The sequence below is a fragment of the Carcharodon carcharias genome, chromosome 20, assembly GCF_017639515.1.
Source record: "Carcharodon carcharias isolate sCarCar2 chromosome 20, sCarCar2.pri, whole genome shotgun sequence".
Classification (NCBI taxonomy): Eukaryota; Metazoa; Chordata; class Chondrichthyes; order Lamniformes; family Lamnidae; genus Carcharodon; species Carcharodon carcharias.
In genome coordinates this window covers 10,807,042-10,834,251 of record NC_054486.1, presented here as the reverse complement: position 1 = coordinate 10,834,251, position 27,210 = coordinate 10,807,042, and the positions used below count along the sequence as shown (strand labels likewise).

General features: G+C 42.1%; 1 protein-coding gene across 1 annotated transcript in view; it reads left to right on the top strand.

The window, feature by feature from the left end:
- The first annotated feature begins 1,559 nt into the window (after positions 1–1,559).
- aven (apoptosis, caspase activation inhibitor) overlaps positions 1,560–27,210 on the top strand; it is an 87,602-nt gene continuing 61,951 nt past the window's right edge. Inside the window, exons 1-2 of the mRNA XM_041215108.1 lie at positions 1,560–1,862; positions 14,433–14,598. Coding sequence (XP_041071042.1) covers positions 1,560–1,862; positions 14,433–14,598 — 469 coding nt within the window. The remainder of the gene's footprint in view (positions 1,863–14,432; positions 14,599–27,210) is intronic.

The window sequence follows — 27,210 nt, the reverse complement described above, 5'->3', positions numbered from 1 at the left end:
CTCCCTTTTTACTGTCTCTGTTTTTTCTCTCTTCCTGTTTTTTCTGTGTTCTATTACCCTCCCTCTTATTTTTCTCTCACCCTTTCTCTCTCTCACTTTTTTCTCTCTGTTTCTGTTATTTTTCTTTCCCTTTGTTCTGTTTCCTGTTCTTTCTCTCCCTATTCTCTTCCTCTCTCTATTCTTTCTCTCTCTCTGTTCTTTCTCTCTCTATTCTTTTCATTCCCTCTATTATTTTTCTCTCTCTCTATTCTCTTTCTCTCTATTCTTTGCATTCCCTCTATTATTTTCTCCCTCTATTCTCTTTCTCTCTATTCTTTCTATCTCTATTTCTCTCTATTATTTTTCTCTATTCTCTCTCTCTCTATTCTTTTCATTCCCTTTATTATTTTTCTCTCTTCTTTTTCTCTCTATTCTCTCTATCTCTATTTCTCTCTATTCTTTTTCTCTCTCTATTCTTTTCATTTCCTCTATTATTTTTCTCTCTCTATTCTCTCTCTCTATTCTTTTCATTCCCTTTATTATTTTTCTCTCTCTCTTCTTTTTCTCTCTCTATTCTCTCTCTCTGTTCTTTTCATTCCCTCTATTTTTTCTCTATTCTCTCTCCCTCTCTATTCTTTCCCTCTGTTCTTTTTCTCTCTATTCTTTTCTCTCTATTCTTTTCATTTATTATTTTTCTCTCTATTCTCTTTCTCTCTCTATTCTTTCTCTCTATTCTTTGCATTCCCTTTATTTTTTTTCTCTCTCTATTCTCTCCCTCTTTCTCTGTTCTTTTTCTCTCTCTATTCTTTTCATTCCCTCTATTATTTTTCTCTCTCTATTTTCTCTATTTTTCTTTCTCTATTTTCTCTCTCTCTATTCTTTCTGTTTTTTCATTCCCTCTATTATTTTTCTCTCTATTCTCTCTCTATTATTTTTCTCTCTCTATTTTCTCTATTTTTCTTTCTCTATTTTCTCTCTCTCTATTCTTTCTGTTTTTTCATTCCCTCTATTATTTTTCTCTCTATTCTCTCTCTATTATTTTTCTCTCTCTATTTTCTCGCTCTATTCTTTCTCTGTTTTTTTCAATCTATTATTTTTCTCTCTCTTTTCTCTCTTTCTCTCTTCTTTTTCTCTCTCTATTCTTCTCATTCCCTCTATTATTTTCCTCTCTCTATTCTTTCTCTCTCCGTTCTTTTCATTCCCTCTATTCTCTCTCTCCCTCCCTCCCTCCCTCACTCTCTCTCTCCCTCCCTCCCTCACTCTCTCTCTCCCTCCCTCCCTCACTCTCTCCCTCACTCTCTCTCTCTCCCTCCCTCACTCTCTCTCTCTCTCCCTCCCTCCCTCACTCTCTCCCTCACTCTCTCTCTCTCCCTCCCTCACTCTCTCTCTCCCTCCCTCCCTCACTCTCTCTCTCTCTCCCTCCCTCCCTCTCTCTCTCTCCCTCCCTCCCTCACTCTCTCTCTCCCTCCCTCACTCTCTCTCTCTCTCCCTCCCTCCCTCACTCTCTCTCTCTCTCCCTCCCTCCCTCACTCCCTCCCTCACTCTCTCTCTCTCTCTCTCTCTCTCCCTCAGTCCCGGGGATGGAGCACTCGGTGCGGCTCGAGCGGGGCCGCGGCCGCCGAGGAGGGAGAGGCTGGTCCCGGTCCCGGGGAGCGCGGGGCCCCGGGGAGAGGCCGCCGGAGCGGGAGCCGGAGCGGGAGCGGGAGCGGGAGAGGAGCGGCGGCGGAGGCGGCGGCGGCGGAGGCGGCGGCGGAGGAGGAGGTGGAGGAGGAGGCGGCCGGGGCTGGAGGGGGGCCCGAGGCCGAAGCCGAGGCTGGGCCCGGGCCCGGGGCCGGGGCCGGGGCCGGGGAGAGGCCGCGGGCTGGCGGCAGGAGAAGCTGCAGGTACGGACCCGGGGCCCGGCCGAGGCAGCGGGGCCTCGGCACTCGGGTAACCGTGGACCCGGGGGAGGGAGACTCTCCCCTGGGGAATGAACCATCCCTTCAGCCCCAGAGACTGGGCCCAGGAACAACAACTTGAACTGAAGTAATATTTATAATTACAGCTGAGACTGATATTTATTTATAAATAATTCCAACTTGGATTTTTATAGTTATATTTATAAATAATTCCAACTGAGATTGATTTAGCATCTTTCATATAATTAAAGGGATTTGACAGGTTAGTTTCAGAGATGATGTTGCCTCTTGTCGGGGAATCTAGAATTAGGGGATTAAATAATAAGGATTAAAACCTGTGGGGTATTGGGGGGGTCTCTTGTTTAAGATGGAGATTGGGGGGGTGGGGGGGGGGGGTGGTTCGTGTTTGGAATTCTCTTCCGCAGCGAGCGGTGGAGGCTGGGGTATTCGAGGCGGAGTTAGATTCTTTGACTGACAAGGGGGTACCGGGGTGGGGTGGTGGGTGCTGCTGGGGGTGGACAGCAGGGTGACCGACCCCGTAGTTTGGCCTTTCGCCCCAGGAAGACTTGACCCTTGGCGTGTCTTGTCCTGGATTCCTGGTGTCTCAGCAGTTCCTTTTATCTGTGTGTGTGCTGGGGGGGGGGGGGGGGGGGGGGGGGGGGTGAGGGCGGGTGGGGTGGTAGGTTCATGGCTTGTCTTCGGGGCTGTCCTGTGGGTGCTGGGGGTGGAGGGCAGCAGCATCAAAATCAGGTCGGCGGACACGCCTGTGACCCCTTCCCCCCCCCCCGCCCGCCCGCCCGCCCGCCCGCCCGCCCGCCCCCAATGCTTCACAAGCACCCACATGGCTAAGTGTCCCTTATTTTTCTTGACCAGAGTTGGTCACCCATGGTAGACAGGAAAGTGGAGGTCGCAATCAGATCGGAAATGATCTTATCAAAGGGCTGAACGACCAACTCCTACTCCAAATTCGCGTGCTCGTAAAAGGGCCCAAGGTGCTTTACAGGAGTATCGTAAAACAAAAGATCTTGCCACAACCACATGAAAGTAAATGTGTATGCAATTAAGGAGTAAAGACACCATTCCACAAATAAGATGTAGAACTAAGCTAAGATGTGGAATAAGAGATAGCCCAATCTCTTACTTTATAAAACTTGTAAATAGCATGTAAATGATCAAGAATTTAATGAACTCACCCTGACAACATATGATCTATGGACCTTAATACAAAATGCAGAATGCAGTAGACCTTTCATTGTTATTCCGTAATTTAAGGGGACCTGCATTTTGCAATATATTGTAGTTATTTGTCTACTAATTGTGCAGTTATTTTATACTTTATTTTAATTTTAACGATGGTCTATAACTATGTTTGTGAATTATGATTATTTGTTTTATTTGTATCGTCATCACAATTTGGCATTTGCCACCATGATGATTTTTCAATAAACCAATTACCTATCTGTCTCACTGAGCCACATTAGGAGACATTAGCTCAGATAATTAAAAGCTAATTGATCAAAGAGTATAGGTTTTGAGGAGTGTCTTAAAGGAAGAAAGTGAGGTAGAGAGGTTTAGGGAGGGAATTCCAGAGCTTAGGGCCCAGGCAGCTAAAGGCAAGGCCGTTGAGGATCTGTGGTTAGAATTAGGTTTGCACAAGAGACCAGAATTAGAGAAGCAGAAAGAGCTTGGGTAGAAATGTGTGCAGAACGATCTGGGTGTCGTTATAGATGAAGCACTAAAAGCTAGTATGCAAGTTCAACAAGTAATTAGGAAATAGGTGAAAGTTGGCTGCTATTGCAAGGGAAAGGAATGTAAAAGTAGGGAAGTCTTGGTACAGCTCTACATAGAGCACACCTGGAGTACGGTGATGAAAGTACTATACTGTGGATGCTGGAAATCTGAAATAATAATAGAAAGTGCTTAAAATACTCAGCAGCCCTGGCAGTATCTGTGGAGTGAAAAACAGAGTTAATATTTCAATTCGAATATAACTTCTGAAGTTCAGAACTCAAGAGTCACATACGATTGAAACATGAACTCTGTTTCTCTCTCCACAGATACTGCTGAGTATTTCCAGCATGTTCCAGTTTTTATCCTTAGAGTATTGTGTACAATTTTGGTCTCCTTATTTATGTACTTTGTAAAAATCAATCTGATCTAACAGTCAACCCCATTATTTTTTGGCCTAAAAAACATCATTTTTCATATACCTCGTGTAAAAGTTGGCCCAAGTTTTTCAGGGATCAAAGTCCAAAAATTTCAGAACCAAAGTATAATGCTGGAGATGTTAATGATTCCATTTCATTGTAAATGTATAAATACTAATGAAAATGAATACCAGTAAGTAAATGCTTAAACCATTTATACTTTAAAGTTTTGTTTTTATTTATTCAAATGATTAAAGTGTCCGATTGTGAATGATATTTAATATGAATTCTTCACTGTTGTTGGTTTTTACTTCATTCCATTGTGTTAATCTTTTTTGGATTTCACTTGTGCCCAAAGCTAGCATCAATGTCAACTCCTGCAAAACATTACTTGTGTAAAAGGCAACCCTATGACTTTTGGCCTAAAAAAATTGGTTTCAAAAATTTTTACACAAGTATATACGGTACTTGCATTGGAAGCAGTTCAGAGAAGGTTCAGTCAGGTGATTCCTGGGATCAAGGGGGGTTGTCTTATGAGGAGAGGTTGAGCAAGCTGGACCTCTCCGGATTGGAGTTTAGAAGAATGAGAGGCGATCTTACGGAAGCATGTGAGATTCTGAGGGGGCTTGACGGGTTACATGTTGAAGGAATGTTTCCCCTTGTGGGGGAATCTAGAACTAGGGGACACAGTTTCAAAATAAAGGGTCTTCTGTTTAACACAGAGATGAGGAGGAATGTCGCTCAGAGGGTTGTTAATCTTTGAAATTCTCTTCCCCAAAGAGCAGTGGAGGCTGGGTCATTGAATATATTCAAGGCTAAGTGAGACAGATTTTTGATCTACAACAGAGTTAAGGGTTATAAGGGAGCAGGCAGGAAAATGTAGTTAAGGTCACAATTGGATCAGCCATGATCTTACTGAATGACAGCAGGCTCAATGAGCTGAATGGCCCTACTCCTGTTCCTGTTTCTTATTTTCTTATGTCTCAGGTGGTGGCGCAAGATGGACAGTCTTGGATCCTCTGCCTGTTATACACAGAGCCCGTTATTTAAATCCATTGACTGCAATGGAACTGAATATAAATCTCTGTCTATAACGGGTGGTGGATTCCCCCCCCCCCCCGCCCATTTGGAGCCACTGCACAGGTGGATTTCTTCCCGTTTGTATGAACACAGCACCCTTCACACCCTCAGGACACCCCACTGCTAGTGGATTACTGTTAAATTTTGCCCCTGTTGTTTTTTAGAGGAGCAGAAACATAGATCCGATCCACACAGGAAAACTGCGGGTGCTTCATGCAATCTAGATGCAGAGAACAGCTGCTCAGCCTGTCAGTCATGGCCCTCCCATTGATCATACTTAGTTTTCTCAACTTGAAGCTGGTATCTGCAGAAGGAAAATTTTCTGTGAAATGTAAGTTAACTATGTTGAACAGCCGCAGAACTATCAAGTTAACAGCACTATTTTCACATTATTCACTTCTATTAAATTGCATTCCATAAATGTCAAGTCCAAACTTCCAACCCATAGGAATTGTCATACTCCATAGATAATTTGCACATCCTTATTATTTTCAACCCCTTCTTTTTTATAATAGATGCAGCTCTGTAACCAGAACTTGCATTTATATAGCACCATTAAATGCAGAAGGGTTGTAATAGAAAATAGAGGTTGAGGCAAAGAAGGAGATGTGAAGAAAGGTGACCAACAGCTTGGTGAAAGGTGGGTTATAGGGAGGGTCTTAAAGGAGGAGAGGTTAAGGGATGGAATATCAGTGTGAGGATCTAGGCAGCTAAAGGTACGGACACCAATAGATTCCAGCAGCTAATGGGCTAAGCTAGGAGTGATTGTAGGTAATACTCTGGAGGTGTAAGTTGGCAGCTTTTATTATGGAGAGCGTATGGCATCAAATTTGATGCTGAGGCTGCTGTCTGTTTTAGCCCAAGGTAGTGGCTGAGGATAGAGGTCTTGTGGTGCAGCTGGTAGCATCTCTGTCTCTGAGCCAGAAGCTCTGGATTCAAATCCCACTGTGTTCATAACGTGGCCAAACAGGTTGTGTATTGGCTTGCAAATCCTTCCAACACATGACAATGGCATGTGGTAAGAGCGGGAGAGTTTCCATGTGCTAGAAAGAAAATTGGCGCCTCTACCATTGCTATTCAAAGCTCTGGACGACAACATGCAAGTATAAGTGCATGTTGCCACAGCAACTTGGGGTCCTTGTGAGGGAGTGTGGTGAGGTGGGGTGGGGTGGGTTGGCTGGATGGCCCTGCGGATCAGATTGGTGCCAACAGCACATGGTTCCATCCCTGTTCTGGCTGAGGTGGACTCAGGACCTCCTCCTTGCCCTACCCATGGTGGATCTTCAGGCACTATGGGTCGGACCTGCTTTTGGGCAGAGAACTGACAAAGTGGTCGGTGCCGGAGATGAAGTTGTTGCAAAGATGTTTTTGGCAGAGGTTGAAGACAATGGCTTTAGTTTCCCCAGTGTTTAGCTGAAGTAAATGGGCCCTCATCCAAGACTGGATGTTAGATAAGCATTCAGATAACACAGATACAAGTGGAAGATTCATGAGAGGTGGTGGAGAGGTCGAGCTGGGTGTCTTCAGCATCCATGTGGAGGATGACCCTATGCCAAGGGGCAATAAATAGATGAGGGAGAGGAGGGGATCGATCCTTGGAGGGGACGCGGCAGGGTACTGCATAAGCTGTGATGTGGGATGAGAAGAGAAATTGTTGCAGATGCTCTGGTTATTATTGGATAGGTAAGAGTGGAGCCAAGCGAAAGCTTGCTTCACTAAGCAGACTGGCGGAGAGGCGCTGAGGAGGATGGCGGCTGAGCATGTTGTAGACTGCAGGGGTTCAGGTTGGATAATGCAGCCTGGTTACAATCACAGGAGTTTACATCTGTGACTTTGATTATGGTTATTTTGGTGTTATGGCTGAAGTGTAAATCTTATTAGGAGTTGCAGGAAAGATTGACATGGATTTGGGCGGGAACCGTGTGTTTGAATACTTTGGAGATGGGGTGAAAATCCTCGAGGCAGAGTGGTTGGGGGTGGATTTGTTTTGAGGAGGGGCGGTGACAGCAGTTTTGAAAGGGACGAGGATTGTTCTGGGGCCCAGGAAGATGATGTCAGATATGTGGGGATCAGGAAGGGATGTTGAGGACGAAGGGGGCCAGGATTGTAGCGGTAATGGAGCCAAACCAGGTCTTATAGATGAGATAAAAGCAAATAAACTGTGGATGCTGGAAATCCAAAACAAAAACAAAAATACTGGAAAAACTCAGCAGGTCTGGCAGCATCTGTGGAGAGGAACACAGTTAACGTATTGAGTCCGCATGACTCTTCGACAGAACTTTTTCCTTAGTTCTTAGTTGAAGAGTCATATGGACTCGAAACGTTAACTGTGCTTCTCTCCACAGATGCTGCCAGATCTGCTGAGTTCTTATAGATGAGATGTGGTTAAAGAGGAGATGGGAGAGAGACTAGCAAGCAGCAGGAGTTCTGGGCCAGGGCAGGGGAGCTGGGAGAAGGTTGGTTTGATGGACAAGGAGAAGAGGTTTATTGAATATCTTCTTCCCTTTCTGTCTACCACACGGCTTGAAGGAGGGGTGAATCTCTTTGATATTATGCTTGTATCATGCATTTCCTTGGCCACAGTTTCACGGATTTGGTTCTATTCATGTATATTCACAACTGGCACTGCATGTATCTCACTGTGCTTCTATCTCTGGAGCTTCAGTTAAGCAGATGGTTCTCGCCTCCTCCTCTGGAGATAGCGTCACCAGCAAAAGCAAGATGAATATTACTGCAGAAGTCCTAAGGAGCCATTCTTCTGCATATTGGCAAGCTGAACAGCATAGACTGCCTAAACAATTGGTTGTGAAATGCTTAACAGCCAACGTTCAGTTTGGGCTCCAAGATATCAAAAGTTTTCAATTTGCTTGGAATTCCTATACATGAAAGTTTCTGACAATGGATTAAAGAGAAAAAAAAGATTTTCAAATTAGAGAATAATTTTCTCCCTACAAAGTTTCTCTATGGGCAGCAACTTTTCCTTCCCTCCTTGCGTTCATTGATACAAACCTATGGGGTCAGGATTTTCCCCCCGTTGGGGGCGAAGTTAAAGTGCGGGCGCGCACAGGTGTGCCTCCTATCGGCGCCCCTGATCATGGGCGCAGCATCATTTTCCGTGGGCGGCTCAATTAAGGCCCACCCAGCGTGACGTCTGCACGGAAGCGCTGAGCACGCCCTGTGCGGGAGGGGGGGATTCCCTAAATCAAGAGTGCGCTCTTATGCGCGTGCGTACGGAAGAGCTCACTCATCTCCCTGAGGCTAAGTGCTGCCTCAGGGAGATCGGCTTCACACTAAAAAAAATCTTAAAAAATAGAAAAAAAAGTTCCTGACGTGTCCCCTCATGTGACACTGTCACATGAGTTGGGACAGGTCCATAATTTAAAAATTTAATTAAATTTTTTTTTAAAAACCTACGTGAAGCCTCATCCCGCCCATGGATGGGGTTTGATGCTTTTTCTAATTCCCGCCAGGGCTCCTGGCCTGCCCGCCAAGCTTAAGGTTGGACGGACAGGTTCGTTAATTAGTTTAATGACCCTGTCAATGGCCTCAATTGGCCATTGACAGGTCGGCGGACGTGCAGCCGATTTCACTGTGCCCCTGCCTACCTGAAAATTTAAAGGGGGCATGGTGACGTCGGGAGTTCTTGCCTGACGTCACCGTGCGTCATTTTACGCGTCGGCGAGCAGGCCCCGCCCCCTGCTCGCCGACGGGAAAATCCGCCCATGAATTAGGAACAGGGGTATGCTATTTGACCCCTTGACCCCGCTCTACTATTTGATAAAATTATAGCTAATCTAATTGTGGCCTTAACTGTAGTTTCATGTCTACCCCTGTATCCTTTGACTCTCTTGTCAATCAAGAATCTGTCTAACTCAGTCTTAAAAGTATTCAATAACCCAGCACGCCCCTGCTGTCAAGGCTAGAGAATTCTACAGATTAACGACCCTTTGACAGAAAAAAATCCTCATCACCAACTTAAATTGGGAGATATGTTTTTTTAACAATGCCCCCTAGTTTTAGTCTCTCTCACAAGGGGAAACATCCTCTCAGCATCCACCCTGTCAAGTCCCCTCAGAATCTTATACATTTCAATAAGATCACTTCTCATTCTTCTAAAGCCCAATAGATGTAGGCCCAACCTGTCCAACCCTTCAACCCAGATATCAGTCAAGTAAACCTTCTCTGCGCCACTCTTAATGCATTTATAACCTTTCTTAAGTAAGTATTCACCCTGTACACTAAGACCACTGCTTTTGCTTTTAGCATTATGTGAACCATTGTGTCCAGGGGTAGAGCCTTGATATGAAAACAGAAAATGCTGGAAAATCTCAGCAGGTCTGACAGCATCTGTGGAGAGAGAAACAGAGTTAACGTTTCGAGTCCACATGACTTCTTCACAGCTCTGATGTTGGGATATTCAGATGTGTAAAGTCAGGCGTGATTATGTGCTCAGGTTTGGGAGTTTCATAAGTATTGACATAGGGCAATTGCATCAAATCCTCCATCTGCCATTTGGGGAGTTTTACATCTTAATAATTCAAATAAAAATGCTTTAGATTTAGAGTTTTATAATTGAAAAGTGCTAAAATATTGTGAATATTGAAGTGCTGAAATACTAAAAGCTGAACACATTCATATTGTCACATTCGTTGGGTTTCTTTTGCCTTTTATACTTTATATTTTTGGGCTCATGTATTTCAGACTTTTCTTGTGGTTACATCCTAGCTCACTACATACCACACAGTCCTCTCACTCACCCTAATATCCAATTAAAATCGGTGGCTTATCTCTGGAATGCTCAGAGAACACTTTTCTCATTGTTTCGGGTACCAGAGGGAAACAAAGAGTTTGCATTTATACACGGACAGTTCAAGATGTGAAGAAGTCACTTTACAGCCATTGAGGTACTTTTGAGATAAAAGCAAAAAACTGGATGCTGGAAATCCAAAACAAAAATAAAAATACCTGGAAAAACTCAGCAGGTCTGTCAGCATCTGCGGAGAAGAACACAGTTAACGTTTCGAGTCCATGTGGCTCTTCAACAGAACTAAGGAACAATAGAAAAGAGCTGAAATATAAGCTGGTTTAAGGGGGGTGGGACAGGTAGAGCTGGATAGAGGGCCAGTGTTTGGTGGAGATAGCCAAAAGATGTCATAGACAAAAGGACAAAGTGGTGTTGAAGGTGGTGGTATTATCTAAGGAATGTGCTAATTAAGGGTAGAAAACAGGACGAGCAAGGTACAGATAGCCCTAGTGGGGGTGGGGTGGGAGGAAGGGATCGAAATAGGCTAAAAGGCAGAGATAAAACGATGGAAATACATTCAAAAATAATGGAAATAGGTGGGAAAAGTAAAATCTATATAAATTATTGGAAAAAAGGGGGGGATCAGAAAGGGGGAGGGGATGGAGGAGAGAGTTCATGAGCTAAAATTGTTGAATTCAATATTCAGTCTGGAAGGCTGTAAAACACCTAGTCGGAAGATGAGGTGCTGTTCCTCCACGTTGTGTTGAGCTTCACTGGAACAATGCAGCAGACCAAGGACAGACATGTGGGCATGAGAGCAGGGTGGAGTGTTGAAATGGCAAGCGACAGGGAGGTCTGGGTCATGCTTGCGGACAAGACCGAAGGTGTTTTGAGATGTCACCTCTGTTGCAATGCAGGAGATGTGACAGCACATTTGTGCACAGCAGGATCCCTCATACATCTGTACTTTCATGGGGCCCTCTTTTTAAGAATGCAGCAGAATAACACTAAACTTTATCTTCATCTTAAACTATCAGGAATTAATTAACCACATTCGAGCATGTAACTAGAAGTGAATGACAGCAGTAGAATAATGATAGCAGTTGGACAATTTCAATTTTTCACAATAGTTGAATAACTTTGTTCACCCTTCATATCATAGAAAATAATGGTTTGTAACTTTTGTACTGATTTACAGGAAAATTACTTAATTAGTTATTTTCCAGAAATTGTCTCACTTGATTAACTGTCCAGAGACTCCAGAGTTCCTGGTTTGAAAAAGATGGCCTAATAAAGAACTTTAAATTGTGACAGGGGTGAGGCAGAATTTAGTTACTTATTATGGTAAGAAAGCACCACCCTAAGCCCTTGACATTGAATAAACTAACTAATTGTTGCAGGAATGCACTGACTTAGAAGCTGGGATATATTTGTATGAGTGAAGCTAATTTTTATAATCTCGTAATCTAAGAAACTAAGAATATAAAAAGCTAAATTTTAGACAAGGAATGCTTCATTTTTGTCACAATTGCAAGGTACTGCACATGTATGAGTTTTTTTATAAGTATAAAATCATAAATAAATAAAAAATATTGGTATACTATGGCAGCATTTATTGGCCATCCCTGATTGCCCTTGAGAAGGAGGTGGTGAGCTGCCTTCTTGAACCGCTGCAATTCCTGTGGTGTAGGTACACCCACAGTGCTGTCAGGGAGGGAGTTCCAGGATTTTGACCCAGCGACAGTGAAGGAAAAGTGATATATTTCCAAGTCAGGATATTGAGTGACTTGGAGGGGAACTTCCAGGTGGTGGTGTTCCCATGCATCTGCTGTCCTTGTCCTTCTAGATGGTAGAGGTCACGGCGTTGGAAGGTGCTGCCTAAGTAGTCTTGGTGAGTTTCTGCAGTGCACCTTGTAGATGGTACCCACTGCTGCCACTGGTTGTTGGTGGCAGAGGAAGTGAATGTTTGTGGAAGGGGGTGCCAATCAAGCAGGCTGCTTTGTCCTGGATGGTGTCAAGCTTCTTGTTGGAGCTGTACTCATCCAGGCAAGTGGAGAGTATTCCATCACACTCCTGATTTGTGCCTTGTAGATGGTGGACAGGCTTTGTGGAGTCAGGAGGTGAGTTACTCACCACGGGATTCTGAGCCTCTGACCTGGCCTTGTAGCCACAGTATTTGTATGGCTAGTCCAGTTCAGTTTCTGGTCAATGGTAACCCCCAGAATATTGATAATGGGGGATTCAGCGATGGTAATGCCATTGAAGGTCAAGGGGTGATGCTGAGATGGCCATTGCCTGACACGTGTGTGGCACGAATGTTACTTGCCACTTGTCTGCCCAAACCTGGATATTGTCCAGGTCTTGCTGCATTTGTCCATGGACTGCTTCAGTATCCGAGGATGGTGCTGAACATTGTGCAATCATCAGCAGACATCCCAACTTCTGACCTCATGATGGAAGGAAGGTCATTGGTGAAGCAGCTGAAGATGGTTGGGCCTAGGACACTACCTGAGGAACTCCTGCAGTGGGATTGTGGAAGTGAGATGACTGACCCTCCAACAAACACAACCATCTTCCTCTGTGCTAGGAATGACCCCAACCAGCGGAGTGTTTTCCCCCTGATTCCCATTGACTGCAGTTTTGCTAGGGGTTCCTTGATGCCACACTCGGTCAAATGCTTCCTTGATGTCAAAGGCAGTCACTCTCCCCTCACCTGAAACACGTTACTTTAAAAGTAAGCCAAACAATGTCAGTGGCTGATAGGAAATTGCAAGTTTGCTTACCCTGAATATTTCAGATCTTGAAGCTTGTGAATCCAGGTGTCTATGTCTCCTAATGTAGAACATTTCTGTCCCGGCAATACTCGGCTCTGATGAGGAGGCTTTGCAGGTGCATAATGGCTTGTCATGATTCCTGAGCTTCGCAAAACACTTCACATAAAATGAAGTACTTTGAAGTACTGCCACTTTTACTGTGTTGATAAATGTGGCAGCCATATTTTGCACAGTGATATCCCACAAACAGCAATGACATAAATGACTAGCTAGCTTGTTTTTTATTCGGTCGCGTTGATTGAGAGTCCATGATTAGGACGCACAGTTAACTTCCTACTCCTCCAGAAATGCCCTGGGATCTTGTAGCAGGTATTTATTTATTTTCTTATTAGGGGATGGCAGCACTCCCTTAGTACTGCAATGGATTGTTGGCTTAGCTTATGTGCACAGTTAAGAAATGGGTTCAAATCCAAAATTTCCTGATTCAGAGGCAAGCGTGCTCTGAACTAAGTGAAGTTTATAATCTGATGATCAGTGCAATACTGTAAAGGAAGAGTGAGAATGTAACTAAGCACCAGTAAATATATAGGCGTAGTTTTGAAGGTGCCAAAACAGGAAGGCTTAAATTTTTACTGTATTCCCAGGTCGTTGTTATCTTTTTTGAGTACAGTTTTGAAGTATGTGATTTTTATGAAGCCTGGGAGGTCTGTTATCCCTTAGATTTAATGCTATCTATTGTGGACCCACATGTGTAGTAGCTCTTTGCTCCTGGATGGCGTTTCTTTTGCCATTTATTCTTTTGACGTAATTGGCTAATTTTCATGAATTTCATAAACCAATTTAAAAAATGCAAGTGGAGTTTTTTTGAAAATCAAGATATGTTATAAACCGACTTGATAGTTCTCAAGCACCTTAATTATCTCCTGGAACAATTTTGGTGTGTTTTCAGTTGAATGTAAAATTATGATGATTACAATTTAATTCCATTGTTACATTTTTGACCTCTTAGTACTCTTTCCATTGACATGCCAGTGATTCCTGAAACTGAACTTTATTTGTTAAATTGCTGGCCAAAGGGTGAACAGTGAACCCTTTTACCATTGAGTGAGCTGTAAATATTATAGGATGGCATCATTCATTCCTGATCTCTTCAAACTGGCACAATACTATACTGGAGACTGTTTAGCTCAGGAAAAATTTTCCTGAATTTTCGAAAAATAAGTTGTAGAAGCACGCATACCAGGTTCGATCAAAATTCATTACTTAGATTTCACTGTTCTCCATATGCAGCAGAACAGCTTGTTTTGAAATTTTACCTAACTACCTAACCAACCAAAGCCATAATATATACCTGTGGAGATTTCTGAGCTATGCAGACACCAGTCGAGTTAGATTGTGAAGCTGAAAGTGAACCTCATGAAATTCAATGAATCAAAACTTCATTTCCAACCCCTCAATCGTCAAGGGTTGGTTGGTGGATGGTTATATTTTGGGTACGTTGTTATGTTAGTGTTCATATTCAGTGTCTACAAACCAATTCTCCCTCAATTATTCACAGTGGGTAATGATAACAATGGTTTCACTTTGCCTGTCAGGAATTGAAGTAGCCTGCGCAGGTTTCATTGCAGTATGAAGTTGAGCGAGATTATGTTCTTTTTATATGTTTTCGCACAGTTAAAGAAGTAATCACAAGTCCTTGATGGAACACCAAAAGTATGTTACATGTTGGATGTTGAGTCTGTTAACACTATAAGGATTATGTATCCCAAGCATGTTTTATTACATTATTTATGTCTTTTTAATTTGAAAGGATGAAGATGATGTGGACATTAAGGAAGATTATGATCAACCAAATGAATTTTCTAGAAGACAAATAGTTTCTAACTGGGATAGATACAAAACTGAAGAAAAGGAACTTGAAGATAGTGATGAACCTTCGCGAGGTACTGATTTCAATGTGCTGCTGAGTTCTGCAGGTAGGACACCTATGTTCTTTAAATGTATATAAAATAGGTTAAGCTGCTTAACAAATTTCAAACTTTAAATAGAAATTCTTTTTGAGTTGCATCTGAAATGCAATCTTCAATATTGTTTTTTATTATAGAAAATTGAAAGTGAAAGATGCATTAGTTGAGGCATCTTTGCTTCCTCAAGTCTAAGGAACTTCAGCATATCTGGATACAACTGGTTTAATCTGGCTGGACCACAACAAGCAGACCTCACTGCCCTCTGCAAAACTGCTCACTACTCCAGATTAATCATGCAAATAATCCTTGGCTTCTTTATTGCACTACCAATTAGCCCTTTTAAAGACTTCTCTGTTGCTCTCGCCACCCTCACCTACATGAGGGATGAGCTCATGGATTCTTTGTTACTAAGATTGAGACCATGTTTTCAGTTGCCTCTGCTGTAGTCTCTCATTTCCCCTTGCCCCAGCTTCAGGTTATTGTAAAAGGTCTAACTGCAATATTCGAAGAAGAGATGAGAGTTCGACTAGTACCTTGGCTTAACCTTCTGTCTGTAACTAAGGTCGTTCAAAAAATAGATTACTCTGTTTGATTGCTTCATTTTCCTTAGGTATTTGTGACCTTTTGTCCTTTTATATCTCTTCATTAATTCACAGTTTATTTAACAGTTTACTGGTCATTGAAGCCAGGAGGTTTCCCTCTGTTATAGGCATTTTTATTGATCTATTTCCACTCTATCTCCCGTCCCTTTTTTCAACCTTCGTAAAATGCTTGTTGATCTTTTAGCTTCCAGTTCTAACGAAAGGTACTGACCCAAACTATTAGAGTATGTTTTTCCCTTTTCAGATGTTGATAGACGTGATGCATATTTGCAGCATTTCCTATTTTCATTTCAGCTTTCCACCATTTGGAATTTTTTTTTGCAACTTCTGTAATTAAGTCTTCAGGTGTAGATGCAAAAGTATTTGCATAGATTGGCAATAAGGAGGAGACTATTAGATTGTCAGCTGATTTAATTAAGTTAAAGTGAATGATACATTTTTTCCTTGTGAAATGACATTGCCGCCTACGTTGGGCTAGGCAACTTCAGGCATGATAACTCAATGCATGGGTGCCCTTTAAATTAAGTGCAGGGAAAGTCTTGGGTAGTTGTTAAAGGTTCACGGACAATGCGAGATAGTCATAGGATAAACAAATAGGATTTTTGGAAATCTAGCTAAATACGTGAAGTTCAACACCAAAAGCCAAATACTTAAGTAATATAAGAATTTGATACTTTGGCTTTGGTGTATTGCATTTAGGTTTGGTCCATAGTGTTGCTTTATGGATAACCATGACATTCTCTATCATACCTTACATGGAGTTGGGGAACAATTTTCTGAAACTGACTGTAGCTTTGCTTGTCTGTGTCAACGGTTAGGATTACCAGCTCTTAGGAAGGAAGATGCATGAAATTGCACTGCCTGCTGAGCAGGTTGAAACTGATGAGCTTGTTGCTTTTAATGCTTCTTTTTGTAAGTTCCTATTTGCCTTTGGAATGCATTATAGCCAAGCTGAAACATGTTCTCATGTCATGTCTTTTAATGCACACTTAGCAGCAGCAATCAGGAGTTGCAACTCCATCTGAGTTCCTCCCAATCCCCAGTGTCAGCCTAGAGACACTGAGTCCAGTTGTAGTGCTCCTGTTGCTGCCCACTGACCAGCTATCTCAGTGGAGCAGAGATTGCAAACATCTAAGTGTGATAAAATGTCCATTCAACCTCATATTAATTGCAAACTTCTTTTATAGAAGAAAAGTCTTATCAGTGCTCTCCATTATTATGTCCAACTCGGACGACAATTTCTGGCATTCGCACATGTGTAAACACGGAAACCTGGAAGTTGCTGTCTAATTTGCCCAACTCCTCACAAGCTGCATTGCATCATCTCGGCTGGTAGACTTGACATTGGAATTCTGTAAGGGTACGAATTTGTGGTACTTACCCATGATTTACCCTACACCAGAAAAAGTTAGGGCTGGTCTGTTCAAGTGTAAGTGAATTTTTAAGTGGGTAATATTTCTTGATTACTGCCAGACAACCTCTCTGGCACTGAAAGTGAACTATTGCAAGTGTAGAGTCTCAGTCCTTTGCATTTTAATATTGTTTTTTTTTAAATTGAAGTGAAAATTTTTAAAAACTTTCTATGTCTTAATCCCATCCTTCTTTCCTACCCTTTATTTCACTTCATGTACATGATTTGGCATTGAATTAAGTTTTTAAAATTTGTTCATGGGATGTGGGCGTCACTGTCAAGGCCAGCATTTGCTGCCCATCACTAACTGCCTTTGAGAAGGTTGTCATGAGCCACCTTCGTGAACTGCTGTAAGACTTGCAGTTTGGCAAGGAGTTCAAAGATTTTGACACAGTAAAAGTGCAGGAGTGGTAATATATCTGTAGATCAGGATATGTGACATGGCGGGGAACTTCAGGTGACGGTGTTCCCAACATATATAAGTATTTAAAATAACACATCCTGGTTTACACTCAGCCTGCTTGGATAAGGATTCTTCAATCTGATGGGTTGAAGAGACATGTTTTTGCTTGAAACAAAAACAGAAAATGTTGGAAAAACTCAGCAGGTCTGACGGCATCTGTGGAGAGAGAATCAGAGTTGACGTTTTAAGTTCATATGACTCTTCTTCAGAGCATGTTTTTACTTGCCTTGTCCACACAAGCCACAGATCCCTTGTAGAGGATGCTGTGCTGTATTGGACTCCTAATGACCATAACTTGCCAATTAAAGCGTATTAAATGTCCATGATGAAGCTATAATTGTAATAATCGGCAAGCACCGCTTGTCCTCTGCTGACCACAAAATCTGGCTAAGCAGCTTTTTGAAAAATTTCGTTGATGCCCCTAATAGGTTGCTCGCTTACATCAAATTTTCTTTTTACAAAAATTGTTCATTGATAATTTTGAAGAGGGAAAGTTTCAGAAATACTGTGAGATAAGGGAGGAATACTGGAGCTAGCAGCTTTCAATTGCACATTCTGGTTACTTTAAAAAAAAGTGAATCTTGCCACTTGCCCTAATATCAATCTGTACATCTTCATAGCTTTCTCACCAGTTTTATGCTGTTTCCAGGTCCTTTAGCCTTGGCTGATTTGATTTGATTGTTTAGGAGCTTAACACTAGCTATATTGCTACCAAAAAGGGAGAATAAGATACTATGATTGGAAAGTTGAAAAGATGATAAAATAATGATATGAAAATAATAACATGAGCTGTAAAGGAAGCACCAGAATAAAAAAAGGCCAGCTTGTGCAGTATATTGCTGCACTGCATTATGAAATGGTAGCACATGAATCCAAATGGTGCCCTCTGCAGGTAATTTGTCAGCTCATCCCCAAGATTAAGAGCAATTCAAAGAGTGAATGAAACTGCACTGCTTTTAATCACAGCCAACCGTCTTGTTCAATCAGAATCACATCAGCAGGTAGCTCAAACATATTATTTGTTAACTGATTTGGTGGTCTGGAAAATAACTTGTGAGGTCAAACAAAAAGAGGAAAGAAAAGCAAGAGAGAACAATCAAGTGGAATTTAACAGTGAGGTAAAGATATGAGAGAATGAAGATTGAAATAGGTTACTTGCAAGAACTAAACTATTACAAGAGAATAAAAATAGAGCATATGAATTTCCGTGATTTTCATGCGATGTTGGAGCTTAAGTGGAATAAAAGCATAACTATGGCAAACACGCTTAAATGATTGCTGAGAAAAACTGCATTTAGTTATAAAAACAGAAAATGCTGGAAAAACTCAGCAGGTTTGTCAGCATCTGTGGAGCGAGAAACAGAGTTAACATTTTGAGCCCAATATGAAAAGTTCACCAGAGTGCACCTAGGGAGAGAATCATAATAAAAAAGGAAAATGCTGGAAAAACTCAGCAGGTCTGTCACCATACAAGTCTGTATGACGCTTCTTCAGAGCATTAACTCTGTTTCTCTCTCCACAGATGCTGCCAGACCTGCTGAGTTTTCCCAGCATTTTTTGTTTTCATTTCAGATTTCCTGCATGCGCAGTATTTTGCTTTCATCCTCGGCAGAGAGTCATATTGGACTTGAAAGATTAACTCTGTTTCTCTCTCCACAGATGCTGCCAGACCTGCTGAGTTTTTCCAGCACTTTGTTTTTATTTCAGATCTCCAGCATAGTTTGTTTTTAGTTATCTGCGTACACCTCTCATGTATTTGATAAACTTGACAATTTTTTTGGGCTGGCAGTGCTATAAAGGTTGAATTAATACATTCATGCAGTGTGGGCGTTGCTTACAAGGCCAGTGTTTATTGCCCATCCCTAATTGGATAAACTTTTACCACAAGGACTGTAGTGGTTCCAGTAGGCAGCTCGTTACCACCTTCTCGAACGCAGAGTGCTCCCAGGGAAAGAGCTCCAGGATTTTGACTTAGTGATAATGAAGAAATGCCATACAGTTCCAATGTTAGGATAGTGGGTGACTTGGAAGGGAACTTTAAGGTAATGGTGTTCCCATATACTTGTCCTAGGTTGAAGAAGTTGCAGGCTTGGAAGGTGCTGTCAAAGGAGGCTTGGCAAGTCATTGCAGTGCATCATGTATTTGGTGTGCAGTGCTGCCATTGGTGGAGGGAATGAATGGTTTTAAGTTGATCGATGGGATATCAATCAAGTGGGCTACTTTGACCTGGATAGTTTTGAGCTTCTTGAAAGTTGCTGGAGCTTCACTCTTCTAGGCCATTGGAGAATGTCCTATCACAACCCTGATATGCAATTTATGGTTACCAGAGGTGTTGGTGGCTGACAATGGCTGGCAGTTTATGTCGGAAGGGTTCGAAATATTTCTGAGTAAGAATAGAGTCAAACACGCTCTGGTACCGCTATAAAATCATGAGGGGTCAGGGCAGAGTAGATAGGGAGAAATTGTTACTACTCGTGAGAGGATTGAGAATGAGAGGGCACTCATATATGTACTAGTTATAATCACAGTTTGTGATTTTTTTTTTCAGTGAGGGTGTAGTACATTGTTAAGAGCTGATCATATTGTGATACTGTCCTCTCTGTTGGGAGCGGTGAATGAAGTGCGTGACACAACATGGCCGATTAAGTAGCATTTCTGTGTGAAATATTTCCAGTCCAAAACACCAAAATTCCTTCAATGAAATACTACTAATATTAAAGTCAGTCACTGTCCATAAGAATAAATGTAGATTATGATATAGATGCGGTGAGGAACCCAACGAGGGGGAAAAGCATACCTGATCTCATCCTCAACAACCAGCCTGCTAAAGATGCATCTGTCCATGACAGTATCAGGAGGAGTGAACACCGCACAGTCATTGTGGAGACAAAGTCCCATCTTCACATTGAGGATACCCTCCATCGTGTTGTGTGGCACCACCACTGTGCTAAATGGGATAGATTTCGAACAGATCTAGCAACTCAAGACTAGGCATCCAAGAGGCACTGTGGGCCATCACCTGCAGCAGAATTGTACTCAACCACAATCTGTAACCTTGTGGCCTGGCATATCCCTCGCTCTATCATTAGTACTAAGCCAGGGGATCAACCTTGGTTCGATGAAGCGTGCAGGAGGGCATGCCAGGAGTAGCAGCTAGCATACCTAAAAATGAGGTGAAGCTATAACACAGGAGTACTTGCACACCAAACAGCTGAAGCAGCAAGTGATAGACAAAGCTAAGCGATTCCATAACCAACGGATAAGATCTATGCTCTACAGCCCTGCCACATCTAATCATGAATGGTGGTGGACGATTACATAACTCACTGGAGGAAGAGGGTCTGCAAATGTCCCCATACTCAATGATGGGGGAGCCCAGCACATCAGTGCAAAAGATAAGGCTGAAGAATTTGCAACAATCTTCAGCCAGTAGTGCTGAGTGGATGATCCATCTTGTCCTCCTCTGGAGGTCCCCAGCATCACAGATGCTAGTCTTCAGCTAATTTGATTGGCTCTACATGATATCAAGAAATGGTTGAAGGCACTGGATGCTGCAAAGGCTATGGGCTCTGACATATTCTGTCAATAGTACCGAAGACTTGTGCTGCAGTACTTGCCATGCTCCCCAGCCAAGCTACTCCAGTACAGATACAACATTGGCATGTACCTGACAGTGTGGAAATTTGCCCAGTTGTGTCCTGTGCACAAAAAGTAGGAAAGATCCAACCTGGCCAATTACTGCTCCATCGGCCTACTCGCAATCATCAATAAAGTGATGGAAGAGGTCATCAACAGTTCTATCAAATGGCACTTATTAGCAATAACCTGTTCACTGACGCTCAGTTTCGGTTCTGCCAGGGCTGCTCAGTTCCTGACCTCATTACAGCCTTGGTTCAAACATGGACAAAGAGCTGAATTCTACAGGTAAGGTGAGAGTGACTGCCCTTGGCATCAAAGCAGCATTTGACTGAGTATGACATCAAGGAGTCCTAGCAAACTGGGGTCAATGGGAATCAAGGGAAAAACTCTCTGCCTGTTGGAGTCATACTTAGCACAAAGGAAAATGGTTGTGGTTGTTGAAGGTCAATCATCTCAGTTCCACGACATCACTGCAGGAGTTCCTTAGGGTGGTGTCCTCGGCCAAACCATCTTCAGCTGCTTCATCAATGACCTTCCTTCCATCATAAGGTCAGAAGTGGGGATGTTCACTGATGATTGTACAATGCCTAGAACCATTCACGCCTCGTCAGATACTGAAGCAGTCCATGGACAAATGCAGCAAGACCTGGACAATATCCAGGCTTGGGCTGTCAAGTGGCAAGTATCATTCGTGGCACACAAGTGCCAGGCAATGACCATCTCCAAGAAGAGAGAATCTAACCATCGCCCCATGACATTCAATGGCATTACCGTCGCTGAATCTCCCACTATCACCATCCTGGCGGCAGGGGAGGTGGGGGGGCGGGAAATGCAGTTACTATTGACCAGAAACTGAACTGGACTAACCATATAAATACTGTGGCTACAGGAACAGGTCAGAGGCTAGGAATCCTGCGGCATGTAACTCACCTCCTGACTCCCCAAAGCCTCTTCACCATCTACAAGGCACAAGTCAGGAGTATGATGGGGTACTGTCCACTTGCCTGGATGAGTGCAGCTGCAACAACACTCAAGAAGCTTGACACCATCCAGGACAAAGCAGCCTGCTTGATAGACATCCCTTCCACAATCATTCACTCACTCCACCACCAACGCACATTGGCAGAAGTGTGTACCATCTACAAGATGCACTGCAGAAACTCACCAAGGCTTCTTTGACAGCACCTTCCGAACCCATGATGGCTACCATCTTGAAGGACAAGGGCAGCAGAAGGTGGGAACACCACCACCTGAAAGTTCCCCTCCCAGTCACTCACTATCCTGACTTGGAAATATATTGCCGTTCCTTCACTGTTGTTGTGTCAAAATCCTGGAACTCCCTCCCTCACAGCAGTGTGGATGAACCTACACCACATGGACTGCAGTGGTTCAAGAAGGCAGCTCACCACCAACTTCTCAAGGGCAATTAGGATGGGCAATAAATGCTGACATTGATGAATGAATAAATGAATAAAAGATCAGTTTATCTGAGTCCTTAGTCGTATTTTCACTCAAGCAACATAGCATAGAATTTGAATATTGCTGAAAAGGGAAGCGTGTTATCGAAGCTTTTCTCCGTGCGCTCATCTGGACAAATGCAAGAATGCCAAATTTCAAACTTATTACTGTTATCGTTTGAAATTTGGCATTGTTACTTATGCCTTGATGAGTGCAAGGTGAAAAGCTTTGGCAACTTGTCTCTCTTTTCAGCAATATCAAAATAATGTGTGGAGCCTTATTGCTATTTTATCTCGGTCTCAATTTGCAGCTTTATAGATTTCTTGCCAGATTTGAGGATGGTACTAGCTGGTGTTGGTGCCCGTGATAGAAGTTGAAGATCAATGTAATTATCCATACTTTTAATGTAAAGTATGCATTGCATTTTCTGCATTGCACGTTATTGTAGGTATAAAGAAGCTAACTGTTTTTGAAAACGTTTTGTGCTTTAATTTTATTGTAACGTCTGTTGTAACTGCTACTTTCTTTATATTAAATGAAGTGCACAGCCCATAAAACAGGGATTTGATATTGCACTGGCCAATGTAACAGCCAAAGTAGTTGGAAAACAAATAAAGCTGATGGCAAGGCTGACAAAAAGGCTGCGCTTTAGAAAACTAAATTGATGAATTGTTGGTTTGTGACACTGGCAAAGTACTTTCGACTTAAAGTCAAAACACCAGAAAAATATCCACTTGCAAGTTGCTAATGATTTAGCATAATATTAAATGTAATTTCTCGTTAGCATGCCTACTGTGTGATCGCTTTTATAACGTATTTATTGTGGCATACAAATGCACACAAAAATGTTTATATGTAAGCATTTGCATTTATACAGCATTTATCACAGCTCCATGGTGTCCCAGAGTATTGTACAAAAGTGGATTACCGTTAATTAGTGTTTTTAGATTGGTAAATGTGGCAGGCAGTATATGCACAACAAAGTCGCTTCTGCCAATGAATGGATAACCAGATAATCTCTCATTGGTAATGATGGTTCACGGAGGAAAGTTGGCCATGGCACTTGGGAAAACTTCCTTCTTTTCCGTAAGTAATGCCATGGAATATTTTACATACACCACTGCAGGATGACAGGGCCTCGGTTTAATGTCTCATCTAAAATACAGCACCCCTGACCATGCAGCATTCCCCACCAATGACATTTGAAATCTATTGCAAATCATAGAAACCATTAAGGAGCCTGTGCTGGAAGTCTGAGGTAGAAATAGTCAAGCGGTAGAGAATGTTTGACTGCAATGTGATGAATAATGTTTCTGAGATAAATTAGCTGCCCTCTACCTCAAAATTAAATGGTTCGATGATGCTTCATATATTCGCTTTCTATGCCAAACTATTTTTGTCAGTTATTTAGGCTTCCCTACTGATTTAGAGCAATTATCTATTATGGGGGAGAAAGTGCTGGAAATTGCAGGACCAGCTTTTAAGACATCTTTTACGTTAGTCTTGCTACGTCACTGGTTCTCTCCCTGTCACTATTGCTTGCTTTCATCCCATGTTCTCCACAGGGGTCTTAACTTCTTCCTGCTTCCTTCTCAATCAATCTGCTGAGCCCCTGATCGCATGCTAGTTCTTTATCTCTGCCTCTTAGATTGCAAACATAGCTTTGTGATTTTTGGAAGTTCTAAGCAAATGTATACTTTGTGTGATAAATGAAGAGATTTGAAGGATATGCCACATCGCAATGAATATTTGCTTTTTTTGGTGGCTACTGCATGAAGTTATTGTGTTTCATCTGTAAGCATTTACTTTCTGGTTGTGACTTTATCTGTACACTTGTATAGCATTGAAGTACAGTCTATGCTCAGGCACCATGTATGGAATAGTACCAAGGGCACAGCTTGGGATGATTTTATAGCAGTTTTATCACCAATTATGGCTGTTTTAAAGTAGTAGTGATTTGTGATACTTGGAAGCTAGAAGAATTGCAAATAAATCTGTGTGTTGTCTCTGATGCTTCACAAAGAATAATTATTTGCCAAAAGCATATACAACGACTTACATTTCTGTTGTGTCCCTTGCACACTGTTTCACGGCTCTCTCAGGGAGATAAAAGCAGAGTCAAAGAGAAGACTTTTGAAATATTGGGATGACAAGGCAGATAGTTTAATAGTACAGATAGAAGCTGTTCAACACTTTATGCTTGTGTAGGCTTTTTGAAAGAGCTGCCCAATTTATTACCACATCCCAGCTTCTTCCCCGTAACCCTGCAAATTAATCCTGTTCCAATTATATGTCCAATTGCCTTTTGGAAGTTCCAATTGAATCTGACTCCACCAACCTTTTGGGTAGTCTGTTCCATGTTATTACAAATCTCTGTGTGAAATAATTTCTCCTTATTTTCCCTCCATTGCCTATTATTTTAAATCCATAAGCTTTGCTCCTCAACTCACTCCAGGAGGTTCCAGAAGGCAAGAGCAGAGTAGCCAGAGGACTGAGGAGTAATTTTATGTCAGAGGGCTGGCATGCAGTTATGTGTAACTGGAGGAGATTAAAGAGATAGAACACAAGTAAGATCATGGAGTGATTTGAATACAAGGACAAGAGTCTGACAATTGATTATTTTGGAGTATGCAAAGTCAGCAGATGTAATTGTGGTATTTTTGTGTGTGAGAGGACAGAGACTGCAGCATTCTTGATTATTTGTAGATGGTGGAGATTAGGGGTCCATTATTAAGCCATTGCGGAAGTCAAACTCAAGGTACAGACGTGGGTTAGAATCACAGCAGTCCGAGAGAGAGAGAGAGCCAGGATGGAAATTAGCCATGTTTAAGCAAACATTATAAAATGAGTGTCTTTAACCCCATTCAATCTTTTCATCATTCATTGTTAGAACTTGTGCAGAACAGAATTCAGTCCAGAGAAGATGATTCTTAAACTGTGAACATTGTCTTTCTATTTTGCGTGCTGTTCCATTAGTGTAATAATGTTATTTCCCCAGTTGCTTTAAAAAGTGACAATCCCAGGATTTTAATACTTTTGGAATACTCAAAATTCTTGGATTTCCCTATCTTCCTTTTATATTCCACTCATGAACCTAATGGCTCAGGCGGAGATATAGTTCAATAGCTATTTGTAGCCTCCTGGAAGTACAGCTATTTTTTTTTGTTCATTTATGGGATGTGGGCATTGCTGGCTAGGCCAGCATTTATTGACCATCCCTAATTGCCCCTGAGAAGGTGGTAGTGAACTGCTTTCTTGAACCGCTGCAGTCCATGTGGTTTAGGAACACCCACAGTGCTGTTAGGAAGGGAGTTCAGGATTTTGACCAGTGACAGTGAAGGAACGGCGATATTTTTCCAAGTCAGGATGGGGTGAGTGACTTGGAGGGGAACTTGCATGTGTCTGCTCTCCTTGTCCTTCTAGATGGTAGTGGTCATGGGTTTGGAAAGTGCTGTCTAAGGAGACTTGGTAAGTTCCTGCAGTGCATCTTGTGGATGGTACACACTGCTGGCACTGTATGTTGGTGGTGGAGAGATTGAATGTGGATGGGGTGCCAATCAAGCGGGCTGCTTTGTCCTGGATGGTGTCAAACTTCTTGAGTATTGTTGGAGCTGCACTCATCCAGGCAAGTGGAGAGTATTCCATCACACTCGTGATCTGTGCTTTGTAGATAGTGGACAGGCTTTGGGGAGTCAGGAGCTAAGTTATTCACCACGTAGCCACAGTATTTATATGACTAGTCCAGTTCAGCTTCTGGTCAGTGGTAACCACCGGGATGTTGATGGTGAGGAATTCAGCGATGGTAATGCCATTGAATGTCAAGGGGCAATGGTTAGATTTTACTTAAACTCCATACTTAAACATGGACAACAACATCAGGAATGTATTTAACTATAGAGTGCATCTCAGTTGAGCCTAATAATTCTCCACATGTGCTCAGGTGCACTGTCCAAGAGGTGGTTCACTGCAGTCTATAGGAAGAGTTTGCCTTAGCCAATCATTTTTTCCCTTGTTACATTCTCACCTCGGCTTTGGCTAAGATCAGTTGGTTCAACACAGTAGGGAACAAACCTGAATTTTTCCGATTGTGTATAGCTCAATACCAACTGGACAGTGTACTTGCCACTAAGCTACTGAGAGAAAATACTTAGTGCTTTTTTTAATTGTATGTTTAGTTTCATTAACAACTTCTGCTTTTGTACTTTTTAAGTGAAAAACTTTGCTTTTTTGGAGTACGTTTGATTTAAGTAATCCCGCATATTATTTGAAGCAATATTTTATTTTAAGGAGCTTTTAGAAATATCCAACAAGTCTGACTCTTCCGTCTCAGTGCAACCAGACAGTTGTTTTCCCTAGATTTTATATATGTGATTTGCTGTTTCAATCTGGTATGAGATCTAGTAAAGCCAGGAATGGACAGTGGAACCACAGTAGGTAACATGATCTTGAGGGAGTAGAATGGACATCACACTAACTGTTGGGGCAGCCAAACAGAAACAGCAACGAAAGGGCAAGTTAGATAAACCAGCCGAATGAGTCAGGTAAAGCATCATGAAGATTTGGTCAGCCTTATTCACTGGTATGCATGCAGCAACACAACATGATTTCTGTCTAGTCTGGGACCATTGATTTTTCAACCTTTTCTGCTCCCCCATCACCAAGAATAAAAGTATATAATTTTACAAGGTATTATTGTGTTTTAAAAGAAGGATGTCAAAGCAGAATAGATAAAATTATTGTGCAATAAAAATTTACTGTTATCGGCTGATTATTTCTGAAGACAAGCTTTGCATATCTACATGTGAAGTTTTAATGAGAGCAAGACACTCCTGTAATAGTTGCTATTCTGATCTTAGTTATATGATAGTTCTATATTTCCCTCTGCAAATTTGAGGACAAATATTTTTTTTATGCCCGCAAGCATAACATGGTATGCTGATGTAACAGACTGTAGGGGCTTGTAGGTGCATTCAGTACAAAATTAGGTTATATAATTTGAAAATGTGTGGTAATTATTTTGTTTTTGTAATGGGTGTGGTCAACTGAAT